The following is a 21,482-nucleotide window of genomic DNA, read 5'->3' as shown; positions in this document are numbered from 1 at the left end:
AAAGATATTATACTGATGTTATGATGGCACCATAGTGAGTGAGATCAGTGTCATACAGAATAAGCGTTAAATAATGTCCAGTACAGCATGCCGATGTTTAGATATACATACAGACTATAAAATGGAAAGGTCTGCTTTTAAGTAGCAGATGCATGTGATGAAGGTGGCCCATACTTCTTAGATCTTTGCTTTCAAAAGGGAAGTGTGTGTGTGTGTATGTGTGTGTGTGTAACTGAATGATCCAATATATCTATATTAGAGTTTCTATATTACTAACAGTAGTAATAACAGTAATAAAAACCCCTCACAGCTGTATACATGGAGAGGTTTGGCTTGTACCTTCACTCCACAATTTTTTTGGCTCCTAAATTTGGGTCGTTTTTCATTGTTTCACTAAGTTTATTGGCTTATCTGGATGTGTGGGCCACTAGATCTAGCCAGAAGAATATTTATAGAAAGGTTCAAGCTCGGTAGTATTTCCTTGTGTTGATTATTTAATAGTATCACTTGAACTGACTGGACTGATTCCTATGTTTAGGATTAAATGGAAAGAACAGATTTCCTGATTTCTTCTTCATCCCCTTTAAATGTCTATACCTAGCCAAAAACTACTGTAGTAACACAGCAATTGTAGAGATCTTTTCTGCCGTGTTGGTGCTGTCTGTGGCAGATGGTGTCTCCAGAAGAACTCTTAAAACAGCTTTTGAATTAACAAGGACGTGGACCAGTACCTTTGTGTGCAGTGGCACTTCCAGACAGGGTTCGTTACCTTTTTAAATGTCCCTTTGTGCTTCACATGCATGAAAAACAGATTTATTTGCAAGTAGGCCTGGAGTCTTGCTGTACAGAGCTTGATGTCTTCTGGAATTCCTGCCTCCAACTTCAGCTTTCTTGTTGGCACTTCTTGTCTCATAAAAAGGTTTTAATATAATTCAATTAAATTTATTTTATTCTTTTAAATTATTCCTTTTATGTTTAAGATTACAATGCCATTTGAGGAAAAGTTTGCCTTTCAGTAGTATTTGGCATGCACTTGGGTAGGTTTCCCTAATGTCGCCAGCCTTCTTGGGTAGGATAGTGCCAGTTCATTGCAAATGTTTGCCTGCAGTTTTTGTTCTCCTTTATTTGCGCCTGTTGGGCTGATATGTTGAAGTGTATGATCTCTAATTTTTCATTCCCTTCCTTCTCAGGAAATGCTTTTTTCTTCCCTTTTTTTTTTTTTTAACTATTTTGTTTTTCCTTTATTTCCTTTTAATCAAAGTGTTGTTTCAAAAATCTTTGCTCCAATCCGCTTGCTGTATAAAAAAATCTATGGGAACAAATTAGTCAGGATGTGACAGTGATATGCAGTAAACAGTACATCCTGCTGAACTGGTTTTATTCTGTCCTTATGGAGGGAACTGGTATCTTATTACATGACACTGTTCTTTATAGTATACGGTAGAACTGGTGATGCATTTGCTAATAAATTGGCTATGTTGTGCTTCCTATTTTTCCCATAGGCTTTTCAGTATTTGTAACTCCAGAGTAAAAGCCAGACAATGATTGGCAGTACTTTTCTTGTGCCTCTGTTCAGCTGGAAAGTTACATTTCCATTGTTTTTGTGTGCTACATGTTTTTCTAATGGTCATTGATCAGCACATAAAAGTCACGCAGAATGGAAAAGCAATTACCAAGAAAGATAAATAGGCAGTAGCAGCAGGTTTCATCAGAAACCCAGCTAGAATGTCTAAAGATAGGAGGAAAAAAGTGAAATAAAATGCTGGTTTGATGTGTAACATTTGGCAAGTAAAACTAATGGTCCTTGAATTAAAAAAGAAGGTTCAACGTTGTGCCAGTTAATGAAAAATCACACTGAATCACTGTTGTAGCTCTGCTTCCTTTTTAAGATAGAATAATTATTGAGCAGAAATGTGCTGTGTAATGTGGTGCAAAAGCTGCATGGAAACAAAATTAGCAAGCTAGTTTCTGAGGTTACTTTCCATGGATACGAAGCAGAAATCGACATTCAGCGAGTGGAGCAGGCACAGTAAGGAAGATGGGTTCCATGGTGTTCTTTTCCTGCTCACAGACCTCTGTGGGAAATCAGATTTCCTTTGCTTTTCCTAACTGGTGTTTTTGCTCTGGCTTCTTCTGGACCTCCCAGTACCATGTCCTCATAGTCCTTGGCCCATTGGTGGGATCAGGCCAGGCTCCAGGTTCTAGAGCAGCTCTGGTCCCCAAAGGAAACAAAATATTTAGGCCATGTAATTGGGGTAATCTTGTGCCCCTTTGGCTTTCCTATCCTGCAGACCCTTAGACAAAGTGGCAACTGCAAAAGGGCCAGAGGAAGCTGGAAGGGACCAAAGGAGAAAGTACTGATATGGCCAGGATGGGATGGTGGTCAGCAAGTGATGAGTTGTCCCACCTCTCCTCACCATCCTCCCTTCTCTGGGAGCCCTGGCTGTTGTTGCTAACAGCCTCATTCATAAAAACACAAAAATTAGCATAATTCCTTGAAATCTGTGTTGTGCTCTGTTTCCAGTGTGGTCTTGTTTCATTTTCCAGGAGAAAAGGAATATTTTCACATTGTGCAGTGCTGTAGCCAGTCTATCCGTCTTACCCCCAGGAGGTGATTAGCCTGTGTATTTTGAAAAGTACAGTTTGCCTGATTTTCTTGTCTTCATATGAGACATAAAAAAATCATAATGGTTATTACTTTGTGTTAATGGTCATATGGTTTATTAGCTGTAAGTATATATATACCATAATGCTTATGTGCAACAACTCTTATTTATAGTGACGTGGTCCTCTTTCCCCTTATTCTTTTACCAGATATAAGAACCGTGTTTCTCTAAACATGGGTGAAACAGAGCAGAGACCAACAGCTGGATCCCGGTTAGGAGCTCAGGAAAATACTGGGATCAGTACCTTGGAGCATGGACAGAAACCACCTATGACACCTCCAGGAAAACTCATCTCCATCAAAATTCAGATGCTGGATGACACACAAGAAACTTTTGATGTTCCGGTAAGGATATGGAGGTTGGGATGGCTAAAGATTATTCAGGCATTTCTGAAAATGCCTGTTTTCAAAACAGTTCTCTTTTTACTTCAACAGTAAATCTTTGGCTAATGAATTCATTTTGCGGAGAAAATGGCTATTTTATCAGCATTAAACAGATGATGATGATGCAATAGAATGATATTAAACAGTGGAGTAAACCATAACATTCCAGTTATTATTCTATTTCTGTTTGAATGGCTTCAGAAGAAGTGAAAGTCCTTGGTATTTTTTTTTCCTTCAAATAATACATCAGGGATTTATTCTACTTTCTGCACAGTTGATATGTGTCCTTGATGCTGTTTTGCTCTTGATGCAGTAAACCATAGATCTATACAGATTTCTTTTTTCTTTTCCTCCGACAAGTCCTTAGGATAGTAACTTCAAATTGTCAGAGTTTTCACTAATTTGTGTCACTCTTGCAGATGCCAAGTACTCATATGTTGAGTACAAGGAAAGAAAACAATCTCATCTAAAGTTTTTCTGTACTCCATTGAAATAAATCTAGGCTTGTACTTGCCAAGGAAACAGAGTTACTACTGCTTTTACCTGCGTGTGATCACAAGAATCAGTTTGAATTAGTTTTGATACAAAAACCGATTCTGATTTACACTAGCTGTTAATAACTACTATTGATTTTAACATGCCATGCTTAGGTGATTAACATGTCAGGTGGTTGAACACTGTTACTGTTATGAAAGTGTACTGGAATGTATATTTTTCAAAGTCCTCAGTGTTCAGTGAATAGGAAACTGGAAACCTGAGTTCAAATTTCATCCTTTGTGACTTGCATTTTATGTAGCTATGGTAACTCCCCATGACTTTATTGGCTCAGTTTTCCCTTCCGTGAAATGGGGGAGTTACCAGTGAGATACACACGTGTAGTGGCCTGTGAAAACACTTGTGGTCACTGAAAAAATAGTATCTCTGCATTAAAGATGAAAGAACTCTGATTTGCAAAATCCTAACTTAAAAAAATACATTTTACCTGTTTATAACGTTTTGTTTGTCTATGTTGTGTGTGTACACACATGTACTTTTTGTTTTGCTCTCTGCTGCTCTTTGTGACCCAACTGTGCGTTCAGTCTCAGATTCTGTTGTAGTAGAGTAAGTTCTCTGCACAGGCAGGTGTGTGTGAACTGAACTCTCACCAAGCAAAATGCTTATGTGTGTAGCACCTTCTTATGGCTTTGTGCCCTTTAGAATGCCTATCAAATATCCATAGCAAGCAGACTAAAATTAGCAGTCTTTAGGTAATTGTCACTGTTCAAAAGCATAGTTCTAGTTTAAATTATCAAATGCTAATGAAATTGTACTGCTTAGCTTATGTGGTACAAATATCCCTATTATCCCAGAGACAACCTTAACCTTCCTTCCCTTCCCAGCTGCTACTTCACCACACTTTGGAAATGGTGTGCAGTTTGTAAGAGTTAATAATTCAATTTAACAGACACTTAGTAGGAACATTTTTAAGATCAAATCCCTTTCATTAAATTGATTAGAAGCAAACATAGGTAACAGAAGAATGCAATGCACCCATGTAACTCCAGCTTTGCTTTTGGGAGTTTGAGAAAACAGTTATTTTTTTTTAATCATCACTATTAGAAGTCAGCATTACTCTTTGTTTCTAAACTTCAGCAATACCTGGAAGACCTGGCTGTTTAAACAACTCTCTGTTCAGATGACGTCAATATGATTATTTTCTGAGGCTTTTATTTCATAACTACCTCTATTCCAGGAGAGCCCAGTTTGTTTTAAAGTCAAATCTTGTGGTGAGATTTGCAGGATGCTTAGATTATAAAGTCTCTTGGAGCAGATTCCTAAAGCCTTTTGTCTCTTAAAGGTCTGCAGAGTCAAGTGAAGCAATATGCATTGTTTTCAGTGTGCTTTAAGAGGCATTAATTTTTTTAGTCCCATCTCACAAAACTGAAAAACTTTTAGTACATCGAAACTGAGATGTTTATTTATGTTGGAAAACCCATGCTCCCATTTAAAAGCTTGCTGGTTTTAGCCAGGTTGGTGCATTACACACAGAAAAAGAAAGTGACATCGTTTTAACAAAATATTTTAGGAGCAGAAACTGTGGCAGTGGGCAGAGGATGTTAAACATTACACGGCTAAGCACATCTGTGGGCTTGCTTTGCAGTGGAGAATTAAAGGCTTTTTGCATGGTTGAAGGCCTGAATGACTCTTTACAAAACTTGGGCTGCCATGGTTTTGAAAATAACCTTCCAAATACGATACAAGCATGAACTGACAAGGCTTCGTGTTTCCCATAGTTTCAGGAATTTTGCTGGGCAATTTTTTCTCTATTACCAAATGGGCCAAACTTTGAGTGGTTTTATTGCTGCTTGTAATGTGTCTTGTAGGATGGTATGAGGTTTAAGTCATGCTGGTTTATTATTTGCTCGTGAATTCTGTGTAAAAATAGATGTGGATATTGGTGCTACTTCTTCCTGAATTTGGGGGAGGTAGTGAAGTAGTTGGGACTATCCATCTGTCTAGTCCTCCTTCCTTGCTACTCCTACAGTTTCTTCTTCCTCCTATTAGCTAAAACTGGACAAAGATTGTATTGGTGTGGTGTTTTTCTTGGGTTTTTGTTTTATTTTGGGGTTGGTGTGGTGGGTTTTTTGTTTTTGTTTGTGGGGTTTTTTTGGTGGTGTGTGGTTTGGTTTTTGGTGTGATTGTTTTTTTATCTTCAGGAGGCAAGATCCTATATCCTTGCATTTAAGGCAATCCCCTTTCTCCCATCGTATGCAAATGACTTGTTTTTATTAGAGCAAAATCCTTCAGATTTCTGTGTCTGTTCTGTATATAATAAAGCAAGAATAAAAACATGCCATACTTCCATTCCCCTCAGAGCGCTGCTCCTCTTTGGGCTGTTTAAAAGTGGACGAACCTTGGTGTCATTTGTCTTTCTAAAGGAAAGTTGATTCTTTTGATGTTAGTGTTTTGGTGCTATATAATCATTCTGTGTCTGGGTCATTTTATTAGCTTCTCTCAAACAAAAAAAAACAAAACAAAACCCAGAAAAGAAAGAAGAGATCAGCATGACTTCATATGGGCCTGTAAATGGTTCTTTTTTTCCAGGAAAAACCCATAAAGTAGAGACTTGAAAAACAGAAGCCACAATGAAGGCCTTTTCATCAGCCTTTGCAATTGCAGTTTTGTAAAAGGAAGGGTACATAAGAAAAACCTTGTACTAACAAACAGTATTTCATTGCAGAATTTCCAATCATCCCTATATTCCAAAAAGCCAGCGAAAGCTTGAATAGGTAATTCTGGATCTTTTACACACATCCAGTTAGCTGGTTGCCTGACTCCCTTCAAGCAAATACAGACGCTTAGGAAAGGCGAGCACTGCTGCTTCCACAGAAAAGATTATATTAACTTCGTATTATTGCCTTTAATATAAAAGGAAAGTAAAAAATTCACCAATTATCTTTCTGAGCACGTTTGTCTATACTGCTATGAGAAGATAAATGTAGAATATTGTTCCCTCTTTTAGGTTATTCAGCTTTTTATGACTGAATTTCTGTACCTTTAGTTGGAGTCTGTGGTGAACTTAGGCAGGAGGTGGCTTCAGCTGCAGTTGTAGGTGATTAGTGCCTAAAATTCAGGGCATGAATTGAAAGTTGATGATCCTTCAGCACTTGCAGGTGTTGGTCACGGTGTTAGCTTTCTGGAGGGATTGCATCCGAGTGAGGAATAGATTTTTGTCTCTTGCTTTTTGATTTGACTTTCCTGAAATATTAGTTAGATATGTGAACTGAAGACCGTAGAGGTCCATAATACACTAGGCTGTTTCAGCTAATGTTTGGCTTAGTTAGGACTATGTGATAGAATGGGCAAATACAGTCTCCTTCTGCTAGGTAAGAGGACAACAGCTTTAACTAAAACAACTGATGTGATGGAGGGGGAACATTTTTTCACCCTTGTACACATAATGTTAATCTTATATAGATAGATCTTGGGCATTTTGACAGGTTGGCACGTCTACTGCAAGACTTGTGAAACCCAACACTGCCAAATAAAAGTTGTGTATTATACAAGAGAGGGTAGAAGTGTCCAGTTCTGCTTGATTTTTGCGCTGGTTTTATTTCTGCCAGTCTCATATAAGTTAGTTGTAAGAGAATGGGATTGATTCCATAAAACCATAGTAAAACTTATGGATTTTCTTATGTTTGTTTTAATATGATCTCCCCTGTAGAGTCAAACCAGTTTAAGAAAAAAAAACAAACACAGTTTTTAAGGAAATGTAAAAATAGCTGCTAGTTGCATCGACTGTAGATCATTCTGGGGAATAAAAGCCTTTACTGTTTGGTGTCTGTGCCATTTATATTATGCTTACTTTTATAGTTGTTTCAGTGGCAGAAGTAATTGCTTTAAAACTACTCCTAAGCAGAAAGAGTCACTGTTGTTCCTTTTAGGTAATGCTGAAGACATGACTGATTCTCATGTTAGACTGTCAGGATGATTTGGTGACACACACCACATTTAACCCTGACTGACATGATGCCTGTCACTGATCATATCCTACTCTCTGGGTGAATTAAGTGGATGTGCCTGGAATGAAGATACTACTGATGCTAAATAGAAAGTCAGAGCTGTTTCTTTTCCATTAGCATCAAAAGTGAGATCAAAGTATATCACAGGAGGGAACGATTCTTCTCTCAGTTAGGATCCAGTCTCTTTAATTAAAACCAAACCAAAGTCCTCTTTATTGTGTCTGGAAGAAAATAGTTGCTGCCTTTTTGTGGCTGATTTCGGAAAGAACAAAACATACTTGTCTGTCAGATTACCCAAGTTTTTTGAACATCTGGTTTGTGTCTTATGTAAACTTTCTTTCCCTCTAAGTGTGTTCAAGCTTTGTGAAATATGCAGGGTTGGAAAATGTCATCCGCTTTGAGGGATTAACACCTGGTTTCTTAAGCAACAGGAGTCTCTTAATAGAAAGCAGGGTGAGGATATAATCCTTAGTAAACATTGGTTGTAAACATTTCATTTCAATTTGCTTTTCTCTCAGAAGAGAAAGGCTTCCTCATCTTTAGGTTATCTGAGAGTGAAGAGAATAAAGACCAAATGGTCTTAGTCAACAATTATTTATCTTCCAGTGGGGTTTAGAGGTAGTGTCTTCACAGGGAATTTCTGTGCCTCAAGTCCCAAATTCTTAGAGAGAAGGACTTCGTAATGCTGACAGGGCTCTGTTTCTTAAAGCTGGGTGGGTTTTTTTGTTTGGCTGGTTTTGTTTGTTAGCGCAGCCATATAATAATAGTTTGTATTCCCTTTGTGAGGAAAATGCCTTCTATTAAGTTTACGTCCCACCACGTTCAGGCCAGTGTAAGCGTGCCAGAAAAAGCTTAATGTTATAATGTCTTAATATTTAACAACAAAGATTGCATGTACTTTGTTACAAATTTGCACAAGCATTGTGTTACTCTATTAAATTTGAAATTTCAGCCATGGTTTAGAAATGTTTAAATTATTTTCTCTAATATTTATGGATTACAGGAATTGCATTGTCCTAGGTGTTTACCCCTGTCCTCAATATGCATATTATAACCAGTGAATAAAAGAATTAGAGCATTAGACAGTACAGCAATGCAGAAACATGAAACAGTGTTTTATGCTTTCTTAGCCAACTTCAGTTCAATATGAATTGCATTTTTATCCAGCTTAGGAAGTGAACAGCAGGTCAAATATCAGTTATTCATCAGTCTGAGACTTTCTTTTCTTCTCATGCCTGAAGTTATTTGGCCATCACTGCCAGGCTATTTCCAATGAATATCAAGCATTTAAATATTCACTAATTGTCACACCAGCCCTGCTGGATCTTCTGAAATTATAATAAAAGCTTCTTTTTCCTATAATTCTGAAACACATCAGTTACATTTTTCTTAGTAGAAGATCGTAAGTAGAAACCCAATAAACTGATTTTTGTTGACAGATGATTAGAATGTCCTTGTTGAGAGACAGGGAATTTTACTGACTCATGTTAATAGTTTATGTGCTTTTTAAAACAGAAAAGAAAATAATCTACGAGCCAACTTCTGTAACCTGAGGCAGCAGGCTGTTTAAACTGCTGATTGCTTTGTTACAATATTCTGTAGAATGAACAGAAGCGGGAATATGATTGTAAGCGCCAACAGATCCCGTCCGTTTTCAGAGTGGATTGATGTATTTAAAGACAACTGGCAAATGAATGTAATTTTCCTGAATGAATTAGCCTAACTTGTAATCAGGGAAGGCTTCTCAAATGATGCCTCATAACCCCTCTCAGTTCAGCTGGCTCCCTGAGCAGGGATGCGTGAGCTGGTGCGGAGCGGAGGACACGGCTGTGCGGTGAAGGGCGGCTGGGGATGAAGAGGCAGCACAGGAACGTTGCTGATCGCTGCTGCCCTGGCCGAAGGGGTCAGGGAAATCATGCTGTTAATTTTGGTGACCATGGCTGTGCCTGTAAGTTGGTTTGCACAGTGCTGGTGAGGCTGGGTTGGTGCTGTAGTGGGGGGAGCTTGGCTCCTTCCCCAGTTATGGGATATTCCCCTCAGCCACCCTCTTTGGAGGTGTATGTGTGAGTGGGTCATTAGTGTCAGAAGTGGAGGCTGATAACTCCAGGCCACAAGTTGTTGCAGGAGAGATTTAGACTGGATATTAAGAAAAATTCCTTCACTGAAAGGGTTGTCAACACTGGAACAGGCTGCCCAGGGAAGTGGTTGAGTCACCATCCCCGGGAGTGTTTAAAGGATGTGTAGATGTGGTGCTTAGGGACATGGTTTAGTGGTGGACTTGGCAGTGTTAGGTTAGCAGTTGGACTCAATGATCTTAAAGGTCTTTTCCAACCTAAATGATTCTATGACTGCATTTTCCTGTTTCAGGGGCAATGGGAGGGATATTCAGCCTCTGGTCAGAGGAAAGAAGGGAGCTGAACTGCCTGTTGTGTGCTTCTTTCCTTCCTGCTGAGACTGAGGTTCGTCTCTTCTGGCTTAAACATTTTAAAACTATATGTCAAAGCCTTAGCTAATCACTCCTTCCTTCATAGTTAAGAGTGAAAACATGGTACCTTCAACAGGCAGTTCATCAAACCCATCTGGAACGTGTATCTTACTATGAGATTAATTGCTCTCTGGAGGTGCTTGTATATCCCAGTAAGGGGAGCATAACACGACAGCTTAGACTTCATTTATCATCTAGGCACCTAACTTGTCCCACAGAAATTCCTTCGTTTCCATTTAGTTCTCAACCACACCAAAGATATACGTGAGTGTTCCCTGCACCCCATAGCTGTCCGGCAGTGCTGTGTAGCACAGATTTGCTAGGGCAGGTGAACTGGACCTGCCAGTTGCGCTGCTTTTGTCTGTCCTAGTTGTAACAAAAGAAGGTGTGCTATGGAGGAACAGTGCATTGGTGCTTTGCTGCAGTGGTGCACATGCATGCCATGATTTTCTTAAGCCCATTCTTTGTCAGCAGAAGATGGTCAAGTTACTTTCCTTGGGCTGCATATGAAAAACAGTCATCTTGGCTTCTGGCCTTATGCTCTGGAGGGGCATAACAAATGAGCAGGATAAGCTGGGAGAAAATAGCTGCTTTCCTCCTCCTCCTCCTGAAATGTGATTGATTAAGTTACATGTGTGTTGTCCATGGCTAAAGAAACATAGCGCAAGTGTGATGCTCTGCCAGGAGCACAATCTCACATTAGACTTCAGGCATTTCAAAGCACACCCATTTTATAGTCCTGCACTGAGCAAAATATCAGAAAACCTGGGCTCAGATACAAAGCACTGCAGGTATGTGATTATATCGCACAGCATGATGAATGACCATTCAGAGCACTGTGAATTTCAGTAACTTAAATTGCAAGTAAAAGCATATCTCCCTGTAACTTGTTCTCTTACCTGTTAGAGAGATGAAGGAACCTTTCTTGTGGAATCCCTGTGCAGTTGCTTTCCTCCATTATTTTGAACAGAATGGAAAGCTATCTGTGTAAATAAAGGTTTAAGCAGTACATGATAAAAGAGTAGCAAAATGTTATAAATTATCCATTCGTTTCCCGTTCAGTTCATTCTCAGTTGAATATGGTCATGTATTAATAATTTGTTGCCTGGTGACAACACAGCCTGTTGAAATGCCTCACTCTGGGTTTATTTGCCTACTCTGGATTCCTACAAAATCAAACAGGTGCTTATGTGGGTGCAATAGAGGGGAGAGAAAGGACAGGAGCATGTTAGTAGTGGTTCAGACTTGGGTAAAGCTGCTGTCGAAGTACAGCTGCAGAGGTGGGAGAGGGAATAAATGTTAGGAACTCCTCCCACCCTTTATATTGGTTCATATTTTAGCACTTCCTTGGTTTTCTCATTGATATCTCTTGTTCCTTCCTTGCTTGGCACTAGAACGTGCCACCTTATGTTGCTTATTTCCCTTGTCCTGTCTGCCTCCCCACATCTCCTTTGCAACTGCAGGTTCAGTTCCTTGCTACAGATGTTCTCCAAACAAACAGGAGGTAGCAGTGCAGAAAGATTGCAGAATCATAGATTCCTGATTTGGAAGGGACCCACAAGGATCATTGAGTCCAACTCCTGTCCCTGCACAGGACAACCCCACAGTTCACACCATGTGTCTGAGGGCTTGTCCAGTCTCTTCTTGAACACTGTCAGGCTTGGGGCCGTGACACCTCCCTGGGGAGCCTGTTCCAGTGCTGCACCACCCTCTGGGGGAAGAACCTTTTCCTCATGTCCAAACTAAACCTCCCCTGGCCCAGCTTCCTGCCATTCCCAGGGGTCTTGGGTGTATCTCCTAGGTCTTCAGCCAGTTTCATTTTGATGATGATCTCCTTCCTCAGTGCAGTATTAGGTCATTGTATTGCAAGTCGCATGTTGTGCTGCACAGGGGCACAAGCACTCATAGCTTTTAAAGGCTGTATCTGTGCTGCAACACTGGTGGTGCTTTCTACAGTGACAGAGTCAAATTCTCATCCATACTGAAACTCTGCAAGTTGGATGATCTATCCAAATTTTACCTCAGATAATTTGTGGTTTAAAGTGAAGTTTGACCAGCTTAAAATATAATAAAAAAACTACAACTAGGATGACGTGATTGAAGCAGTATGTCTTTGTCTAATCTTGGTACAATCTAAATGGGCTTCACCAGTTCACAGCTAAAAGCCTTCAGAAAGACTTAGTAATAGGCTTCTTACCCATAAACTTGTCTCCACTGCTCCAATGAGGTACCTTGACAAGGCTGTGATTGCAGTACGCACACACAATTAAGTGTTGCCTTTTACATCCTAATGGCATAAGTGCTATAAAATGCATAGTTGAAAATGTCTGCCAAAGCCTTTGTACATATTTGAACAAGGCTAGCGTGTTAAAATCATTCTTGGATAAATATGTCAATTTTTGGATAAGAAGTGATGCAAAGGCACACATCAAGAACCAGATAACTCAGCAAATACAAACAGCAATAGCAGAAGTAGATTACAGTATGTCCTTTTCTTATCCCCATCCCCAAAAAACAGGCTTTGACTGATAGAAATTGCACAAACATAATGCTGCCAGAATATAAATAGCAAATGGTGAGTTATGACTTGGTGCCAATTTGCTTTTTGATGGCCTGTTGACAGATGCAAATATTCGTGCAGCGCACAGCAGCAGGCAGTTTTTCTCATTTCTTTTGCTGTTACCTTCTCATGTGGTTTTCTGATTGAACCTGGAGTCCTTTCTTCTTTATTTTTCTTCAGTTTGCCTTGCTTTTGTAGTTCTGGTCCTGTTCTCATGCCACAATATCTTCACATGGTTCTTTCTGAATTTGTAATAATTTCTATTTTGTAGACTGGACAGTTTTTGTGTGTAGCTGTTGGTCAGTGTTCGGAGGCTAGTTCTTCACACACAAAGGCGGACACCTTTTGCTCTTGAAAGACTAACACTTTATCGCTTCATTATCTGGTGTAGATGCGGTTTCATTCCGTTCTGTCACCTCGCTCCTTTCTAACTTTCCAGTTTTGTGTTAGGAAACATCCAATTACATATCCTCTGTATAGACAAATTATAGGGCTCCTCACAATATTTTGTAGCAGAGCTCTCTTTCTGGTCTTTTACAAGGAGCACATTTGGGCAGAACAGCTTGATATTTGCTCAGGAGTGACTGTAAGTTGGGGGAACACCTTCCCTTTCTGATTACTGACAGGGATGAGCCAGGTCCTCAGCCAGTGTACATTGTCTCAGGTTGACTGGAGTTACTGGAAATAAGCTGGATTACATTATGTTCCATCTAAACATGATGAAGTGCCTACAGCACCTTTCCTATGAGGAGAGACAGAGAGAGCTGGGTCTGTTCAGCCTGGAAGAGAAAAGGCTGAGAGGGTTTTTTCATCTCATCAATGCTTATCAATATCTCAAGGGTGGGTGTCAAGAGGATGGGACCAGACTCCTTTCCGTGGTGCCCAATGATAGGGTGAGGGGCAACAGGCACAGACTGAAGCACAGGAGTTTCCATCTCAACATGAGGAGAAACTTCTTTACTATGAGGGTGCCAGAGCACTGGAACAGGCTGCCCAGAGAGGCTGTGGAGTCTCTTTCTCTGGAGACATTCAAAACCCACCTGGACACATTCCTGTGCGATCTGCTCTGGGTGAACCTGCTTTAGCAGGTGCGTTGGACTGGATGATCTCCAGAGGTCCCTTCCAACCCTAGCTGTTCTGTGATATGATCCCGGGGTCTTCTCTGAGAGTGCTGCCTATTGAAATTCATGTCAGATACTACAGTTTTGTTCAACAGAATTGAAATAAAAGGGATTTTGCAGAATTAAGTTAATACATATAGCTGATGTGAACGAGAATGCTTTGTCAAACCTTATACAAAAAGATATCTTACGGGAATTATAGAAGGACCCTATCAAGTAATTTTGAGCGTTGGATTCACACAGATTAATGCTGCAAACAGAAAAAAAAATGTGTCTAATGCTCTTAAATGTTTCAGAGTAATTCAGAAACAAACACTGGGAACTGGCAAAAGAAAATGCTTTTTGTGGCAGCACTTGAATGCTCACTCTTAGCGTGACAGAGATTGGAAGGGACTCCTGGAGGTAGCCTGGTCCAACTCTTCACTCAAGGCAGGGCCAACAGTGAGGAGATGATTCAAGGTCCTCAAGAAACACTTGAATGTAAGGATTCAGGACTACTGTGATTTAGGATCTTTTTTCTTTGAGGGCCTTAGTTGAAGTTCAGAGTTACCAGTTGAAGATCTGTCTCTTTTAAGCCTGTGACTGGCAACTGTCAGCTAGAAAACTTCGGGTTTCTGTGTGGCACATGGGCGTTCGCAGCCACATCTGTGGGCTTATAAAAGAAACAAGGCAGCAATCATTTTATAAATGAGAGACATGTCATAAGCTTGCTTATGTTCTAGAGTTTGTCAAGCCCTTCAGATTTTCTTCTTAGTTTTTTACTTCATGTCAAAGTCTAACTTTGGGTATATGTGCTTTGAAAGATTATTCAAGTGGAAAGCAGATGCTTCAAATGGCTGATTGTGTCACAACATGTTCAACTCCATGATTTTGGCAATCTCGGGAAGAGCAAGGTAGAAATATCGAGCTGCAGAAGAGCAGGCTTTGTGAAAAGGGAAGACTTTTGTAACTGCAGCTGCTTTGAAAAGTCAACAAAATTCTCCCTGAAAATCTTGTGAAAACCTTCTGGGTTCACAGCAGCTGTGGAAGAGCTAAGTTTTCAGACTATATTCTATTAAGTCAAACTGGATTGCTCTTGTTAGAGAAATAGAATTAGGAGTAGGTAATCTTTTTGTTTCACTAACATAAGCTGAGTCTGGCCCTTGCTATTTCTCTTTGTATCTGTTCCATGAAACAAATAACTTTGAACAGATATATGCCTTTCAGTGGAAAGGTCACTTCTCTGCAGAGCGTTTCAGATCTATGCTGCTTACGTTTCATTAGGGGAAAGATTGCATGCACATAGCTTAGCCAGGAGAAGTGACAAAAGGTTACTGAGGAAACAGTTCAGCATTTTCTTGGGCTGAGGGAACAAATCTGTGAGGGGTCAGTTAACACTGTTGTTCCTGGTTGCACTGAAATGGCTGATTTCCCATATAGGTATAGCTGTGAAGTGAATTGGTTGTATGTCTTTTGAATCTGGTGTTGTTCAGTTGGTTGGTTGGGGTTTTTTTTTCCCCTTTGAGCTTCTTCTATTTAGGATCCTGTGGGGGAAGAAAAAAACCAGAACTCAAGTCTTCAGCCTTCTGTGGTAATATTTTATTGAGAGTTAAACTGAAAGTTAACTCCTTCAGCACTCTCAGAATTAATACATTATCCATTGCCTTATTAAAGAATTACTTGAAAATGAGGCTTGCTCATCTGACAATAAAGTAGCATGAAAGGATCAAGTAGCTACAATAATTAACAGAAACTAATGTTTTTGAATCTGTTGATGGCTTAAGTGTTAACATTTAAACTTTCTATTTCAAATTAGCAAGATATTTTAACAGGAGATACTAATTTAGCAGGAGATGCCTGGCTAATTTGACTGTGAATTTTGATTATTCCTGAAATTAAGTAACTTGTCCTTGTCTCCTGCAGACATCTTAGCACCCACTCACTGGTAATTCATTTGTCCTTCTTAACCATCAGATCCTCACACTGATATTTCCCAGGTGAACAGATATTACCAATTACTGCTGTTTTCATTTGGGGGCATTTGAAGGCCTTGAAAGGCAAATTCTCTTGAAAAGGTCACATGTGTGGAAGGCGATACCATATCAATGAACTTACTTCTTGTAGAAATGGTCCCTGGATTCCCGGGCACTTGTTGCCATGGGCTGAAAACCAGTGCACTAGGACATGAAGTGCTTGGGTATGTTACCTCTAGTATATAAGCTATTTTTTACTCTTCTTCATCTGTCACAATTGTACACTGTATTCTGGCCCTGAAGAGCTCTGTGGCAATGAGTGGAGCCCTCTCTGTAAATGCCTTTGCCTCTGCTTTTGGGCTTCAGTCCAGGGGTGGGTTTCTTTCACATTCCTATAGTGGTAGCTCAGAGGACCAGAGAGTGAGTGGGAGCACTAGGCCCATGATTTTCCACATTCCTTTGTTGTTAGCTGGGTTTCTAGCTGTGTTTTAGGCTTTTCCAAGGAGATCTCTGAGAGAAGACTAACTTTGAGTGACGACTCATCCTGACATGCAAGTCAGTACATGCGTTTCTAGTCCTTGGAGTTGGGGTTCCTCCCTCATCTCTTTTTATTTATAAATATAAGGATAACCCTGGGGTATAGCTAAAGATGTGGCAACTCTTCCATTAATAGCATGCCAGATGGTGAGCTTGTTGGCTTCATTTTTTTCTTATGTTATTTCCGTATACCCTGACCCTCTCTGATAAAATAATTTCATGGAAACGTAAATGCCCTACAGAGTAAGGCTGGCGCTTCTTCTGGCTTAACATTTCGTCTCCCACCCTGATGCATTAGCTGGTCCCTCTGCCTTTCTTTATTCCCCAGCATTCAGAGTCCCTTTTGAACCTGCCGATGCCTCCTACCTCCACAGTCTTCTGTGGGAGAAAGTTCTAGCTGTTTGCTGCTGCATATGAAAAAGAAGCCGCTTCTTTTACTTCCTTGAAACTGATGTATTAGTTTAATCAACTGTTCCTCTAATCTCTGCTTTGTGAGGTTTGAGCTGTTCTGTTTAAACTGCATCACAAAAATAGGCCTATTATTATTATTGGAGATGGTTATGTTTTAGTGAAAAATAATGTCTTTCATCATTGAGTAGCAGAGCGGTAGGCAAAGAAGATGAGTCTGTTTAGGGGAGGGCAAATCTACTTTGGTGACAGATCAAATGCAGGCAAGAAAGTGATGGAAAAAGGGTAGGATAGGTGGGTAAAAAAGAGGCATCTGAAAATCCAAAAGTGTAAGAAAACACAATAAGAGAAGGAGGAAAGCATTGTTCTGGACTTGTATAAATCTGTAACTTTCCTGTTTTGTTTTTCCCTTAACTTTGTACTTGCAACACTGGTGGCCTGAATCATTTGTGTCTTAAACGTCACAGCATGACACAGTCACTTAAAGGAAGAGCACTAGAAAACAGCAATGCCTACACAGTACAGTGTCAGAATTGGAAGCAGAATCCCTCACTCGCTCCTCTGTTTATTTAGTTGGCTCCTATCAGATGCTTACACATAGCAGAGTTAATGATGTGGCTCTTAAAAATTACTGCAAATTGCAAGTCTGTTACATTAGTATGATTAATTTGAGCTAAAAGCTGTAGCTAAGGTACTGCTAAGGCACAGAATCACAGAATGTTAGGGATTGGAAGGGACCTCGAAAGATCATCCAGTCCAATCCCCCTGCCGGAGCAGGAACACCTAGATGAGGTTACACAGGAATGTGTCCAGGAGGGTTTTGAATGTCTCCAGAGTAGGAGACTCCACAACCTCCCTGGGCAGCCTGTTCCAGTGCTCTGGCACCCTCACTGAGAAGAAGTTTCTTCTCAAATTTAAGTGGAACCTTTTGTGTTCCAGTTTGTACCCATTACCCCTTGTCCCATCGTTGGTTGTCACCGAGAAGAGCCTGGCTCCATCCTCATGACACTCACCCTTTATATCTCTGTAAATATGAATGAGGTCACTCCTCAGTCTCCTCCAAACTAGAGAGACTCAGCTCCCTCAGCCTTTCCTCATAAGGGAGATGCTCCACTCCCTTAATCATCTTTGTTGCACAGTTGCATATAGAGCTGTAAAGTTGTGTGTGCAGCCACAGCATCACTGCCTGTTCCTTTCTCCATGTTCTGTAATGGCAGAAAGGGACTGATCTGTTTATTTGTGACAGTATCAATATAGGTGTTGGTAGAATGATCTTTTAAATAATATATAGAATTCAAATTACAGTGGTCTAAAATATATTCGAGTGAAGAAAATGCCTTTAATAAAAACACCCAAAGTAACTAACTCCATACAGGCCATTACAGATGTCCCAAAACAATGGACACTTGACTTTCAAAATGAATCCTAAGAGGTAAACTTAGCAGTAAGGTGGTGCAAATCAGCTTATGCGAACTCAACACTTTGAAACGTTGCAAACTTCAGTTTAAAAAGAAACCTGACCTTCTGAAAACACAAGTGATAGAGAAAAGAACTATGATTTGGGTTTATTTCAATTTTTGAACCTGTTTGTCTGAGCACCAGTTTAATGTATAGAGTCCTCAGCATGTAGAAAGACTGGGAGATTTTGATCCCCTCCAGGAGCTGCCTGCCCCAGCTGCTTGAGGGAGTTTGTCTCCTACTTGGCTTCACATCTGCTTGTTGCCTCTCTCTGCTGTCCTCATCTTCACGCCGGAGCAGGAGCCCTGTGGTTCTCCTGGCCTTTTTTGCCTGTTCCAGCTTCTCCTTTCCTGAGCTTCTAGCGCTGTTTCAGTCTGTTGCCAGCTGCCCAGGAAGAGCTGCCATAGGATGCTGAGGATTGCTTGCTGTGTGAGCGCTGACCCTTGGTGAGGAGACGGAGGACAGTGCAGTCTGGCTCTTGTAGGACAGGCTGTCTTCTCCGGAAGGGCAGGGAAGTGAGGCAAGAGCAATTGGAACAAGTTTCCTAGTATCCGGCTGAAATGGCCAACAAGGTATTATAATTCCAAATTACTGGAAAGGCAGGCTTCCTGCTGCCCTGGTAACTGAAGTTCCAGTCCTGACTGAATTTGTGATTCATGGAAAAAATAAGTTGAGAGTTGCCAAGGCCAGTTCTTGTTATTCTTCTATGCTTTCATTTTCAGTTTCTCAGTTATGGAGTATTTGAGATAGAGACATTGAAAGGGAATGTTCATGTTTAAAACAAAATTGGAAATGTTTGGTTTTCTTCTGTTCTTTTTAAGGCAGTGGAAACATTTTCATCCTTGGTACAAGAAAGCTTTTATTGAGCCAAGCTTGAGCTAAGGATGATGAGAAGTCAATAAAACTTGTAAGTAGCTTGAAGGTTTTTCAGGTTTGCGTGAACTTTTGTCCTGTGAGCCTTTGTCCTGGAGAGAAAATGTTTAGCTTGAAGGTTAAGAAAAATAAGGTGACTTTTGCTTATGCAAAGAATGAAGGCTGTGTTGGTACCCTCATTCCCATTCCTTTTCATACGGTTCTTTCATCCGTTCGGTCTGTGCCAGTCAAGGAGGAGGACTGTTTGAAGAGAAGGCACTGTAGAGCACTCTGTCTCTCATCCAGCAACAGCCGAATACTTTATGGAAGTATATTAAGTCCTTGACAGGAGAAGGCAGCCAGCTGGCTCCTGCAGCAGGACGTTCTTGTTCTCCCTCACCACTGAAAAGGAGGAGCTGGCAGAGCGCCTGCTGAGCTGGCTGGGGAAGAGGGAAGGCACAGACTCTTGCAGTATTTTAACTAGGTGGGCTGTTCAGCAAAAAAAAAACCAAAGCAGAAAGCACACGTTTCAAGTCTGTCCAAGCCACCAACTGGAAAGTGGTAGAGGACTGACTTTAATATGAGTAATTACCACCCAAGAGCATCCATGGTTTGGGGAAGCTCAAAAATCTGCTTGCTTAAAGTTTGCAAACAAGTAAAATAACGACACCGGTATTCATCCTGCTTAGAACAGCATGCAGAGTGGTGGTGTCTCACTGGTTAAAGTAGTGATGAGACAGTTCTACAAAATCAGGAGTTGGGAGATTGTTTTACTGTCCTTTTTTTGTCCTAATGAATACAGTTCAAGTCAAGATGTCAGTGTGCGTTACCAAGAAAGATAATTGAAAATAAAGGAATTCACATTATAATTGGCAAGTTCAGAAAACAGGAGCACTAGAACAGTGCTCACTGTTTCGTTATGCCGGGTTTTGAAACAACATGAGGTACTATCCAGTCGATCATCAGTTTCCAAAAAGCAAGCAGGTGAAAACAGCTTTAAGGCACAACCAATTAGCACAGAAATAGATGTATATTTTGAGGGTGGATGACCAAGTGTGCTGAGGTACAAGTATCTGTAACAAGCCAAGTCTCAGGTCATTAATTTGCAACCTGTTCTTTCCTATAAGCTTCCTTGAAGGAACTCTCCCAAGAAACACAGTGTGGATGCTCCATTGACTGACAAAGTGAAGCTCCTCATTTAAGCACTGAAATTGGTGGTCCAGGAGATGTTCAAGTAATGTAATGAAGGAATCCTGGTGGCTTATAGAGACTCAGAGAACAAACTAGATCTGGATTCTTTGTTCATAGATGCTGTTCAGTGACCTCCACTGTATTTTGGAACAGACTTTTGACAAGTACCGAAGATATAGATAATGTTAACAATGACTGCTGAGGCCTATATGGATTTTTGGTGGTAGAGCTTAGTGTACTCCTAAGTTATTTAAAATGAATATATCATAGATCTTTAACCATTACATATATGCCTTCAGGTAATGTAGTTCTTTGAATATACAGTCATACTAAGCCTACATGTCCAAGACCCAGGTCATAATTTATAAAGATGACTAAATGTCTGTGTGGTCTACATTGACCTTCCAAAAGGCATGAAATACTGCTCTGTATTGCTTTCCCCTACCTTTTTTTTTTTTTTAAATTGAGCTCTTAGGTAGAGTTGGAAAAAAAAATTCAATGTTGATATCAGTTTACTCTGCAAAACTGGCAAAATTAAAATAAGCTCTGATACTTTTGGGCTAATTCACAGTGAATCAGATGTGTTAATTAAAAAAAAGTACTTTTGACCTCTAAATGAATGGGTTACAGCTCTAGTTTAAGATTACAGGTTGTTATAGTAGGTGCTGGGTTTAGTGCTATTTTAGTCATTGTTCCTCCACTTCACAAGAATACAGATTATCCAGCGCCATTTGATGCAAATAATCAATCTGCCTTAAAACAGCAGAACCATACAGAGGTGGGAGAGCTGCATTTTACATCCATCTGAAGTAGTTTTTTCCTTAACTTTAATGAGCAGCAAGCACCGTCACACTGGAAGTAATTAAAAATATGAGATTGCTCTATGTGTATAATGTAGACATAACTAATTGAGGTGTTGAAAGTAAGTTTGACTCTTTGTCAAGTGTACTGTGTAGTCTTTGCTTGCAAATTTATTTTCAGTGCCTAGTAGAGCTCCATGGTCAAAGGTTGAGAGGAGGGCTGGGAATTTATTGTGCTTTTTCAGTTGTTCAGAGAAGAGGGAAAGGATGCGGCTCAGGTTTCTCTTAGCAAGCTGAAGGCACTTCAGCCCTTGTTTTTAGACTTGCAACTGCTTGAGGCTTCAAAGCTGTACATGTGTGAAAGAGAGGGAAGGAGGAATACATAACAGAGCTGATCTTATGTTAGCATAAACGTAAGGGTTGAAACCCTAGCTGTAAGAAAACGTCTGTGGTAGCAGAGGGGATATTCCAAACACATGCATTCAATGCTCTCAGAAACAGGTAATGCATCAGAAAGATCTCAGTATCCTGTTCAGCAGGATATTTATTGTGTATGTTCAGTTTTTT

At 40.2% G+C, this 21,482-nt stretch overlaps 1 protein-coding gene across 5 annotated transcripts in view; it reads left to right on the top strand.

Moving 5' to 3' along the window:
• Window positions 1–2,839: 2,839 nt before the first annotated feature.
• FARP1 (FERM, ARH/RhoGEF and pleckstrin domain protein 1) overlaps window positions 2,840–21,482 on the top strand; it is a gene marked incomplete at its 5' end in the record, with an annotated part of 176,187 nt that continues 157,544 nt past the window's right edge. For all 5 annotated transcript variants that reach the window (XM_080347824.1, XM_080347823.1, XM_080347822.1 and 2 more), the window contains one exon: window positions 2,840–3,010. In XM_080347824.1, coding sequence (XP_080203950.1) covers window positions 2,840–3,010 — 171 coding nt within the window. The remainder of the gene's footprint in view (window positions 3,011–21,482) is intronic.

Source organism: Nesoenas mayeri, assembly GCF_963082525.1.
Source record: "Nesoenas mayeri genome assembly, chromosome: 1".
Taxonomy (NCBI): domain Eukaryota; kingdom Metazoa; phylum Chordata; class Aves; order Columbiformes; family Columbidae; genus Nesoenas; species Nesoenas mayeri.
The sequence above is the reverse complement of the archived record's forward strand: the minus strand, read 5'-3'. Positions and strand labels throughout refer to the sequence as shown.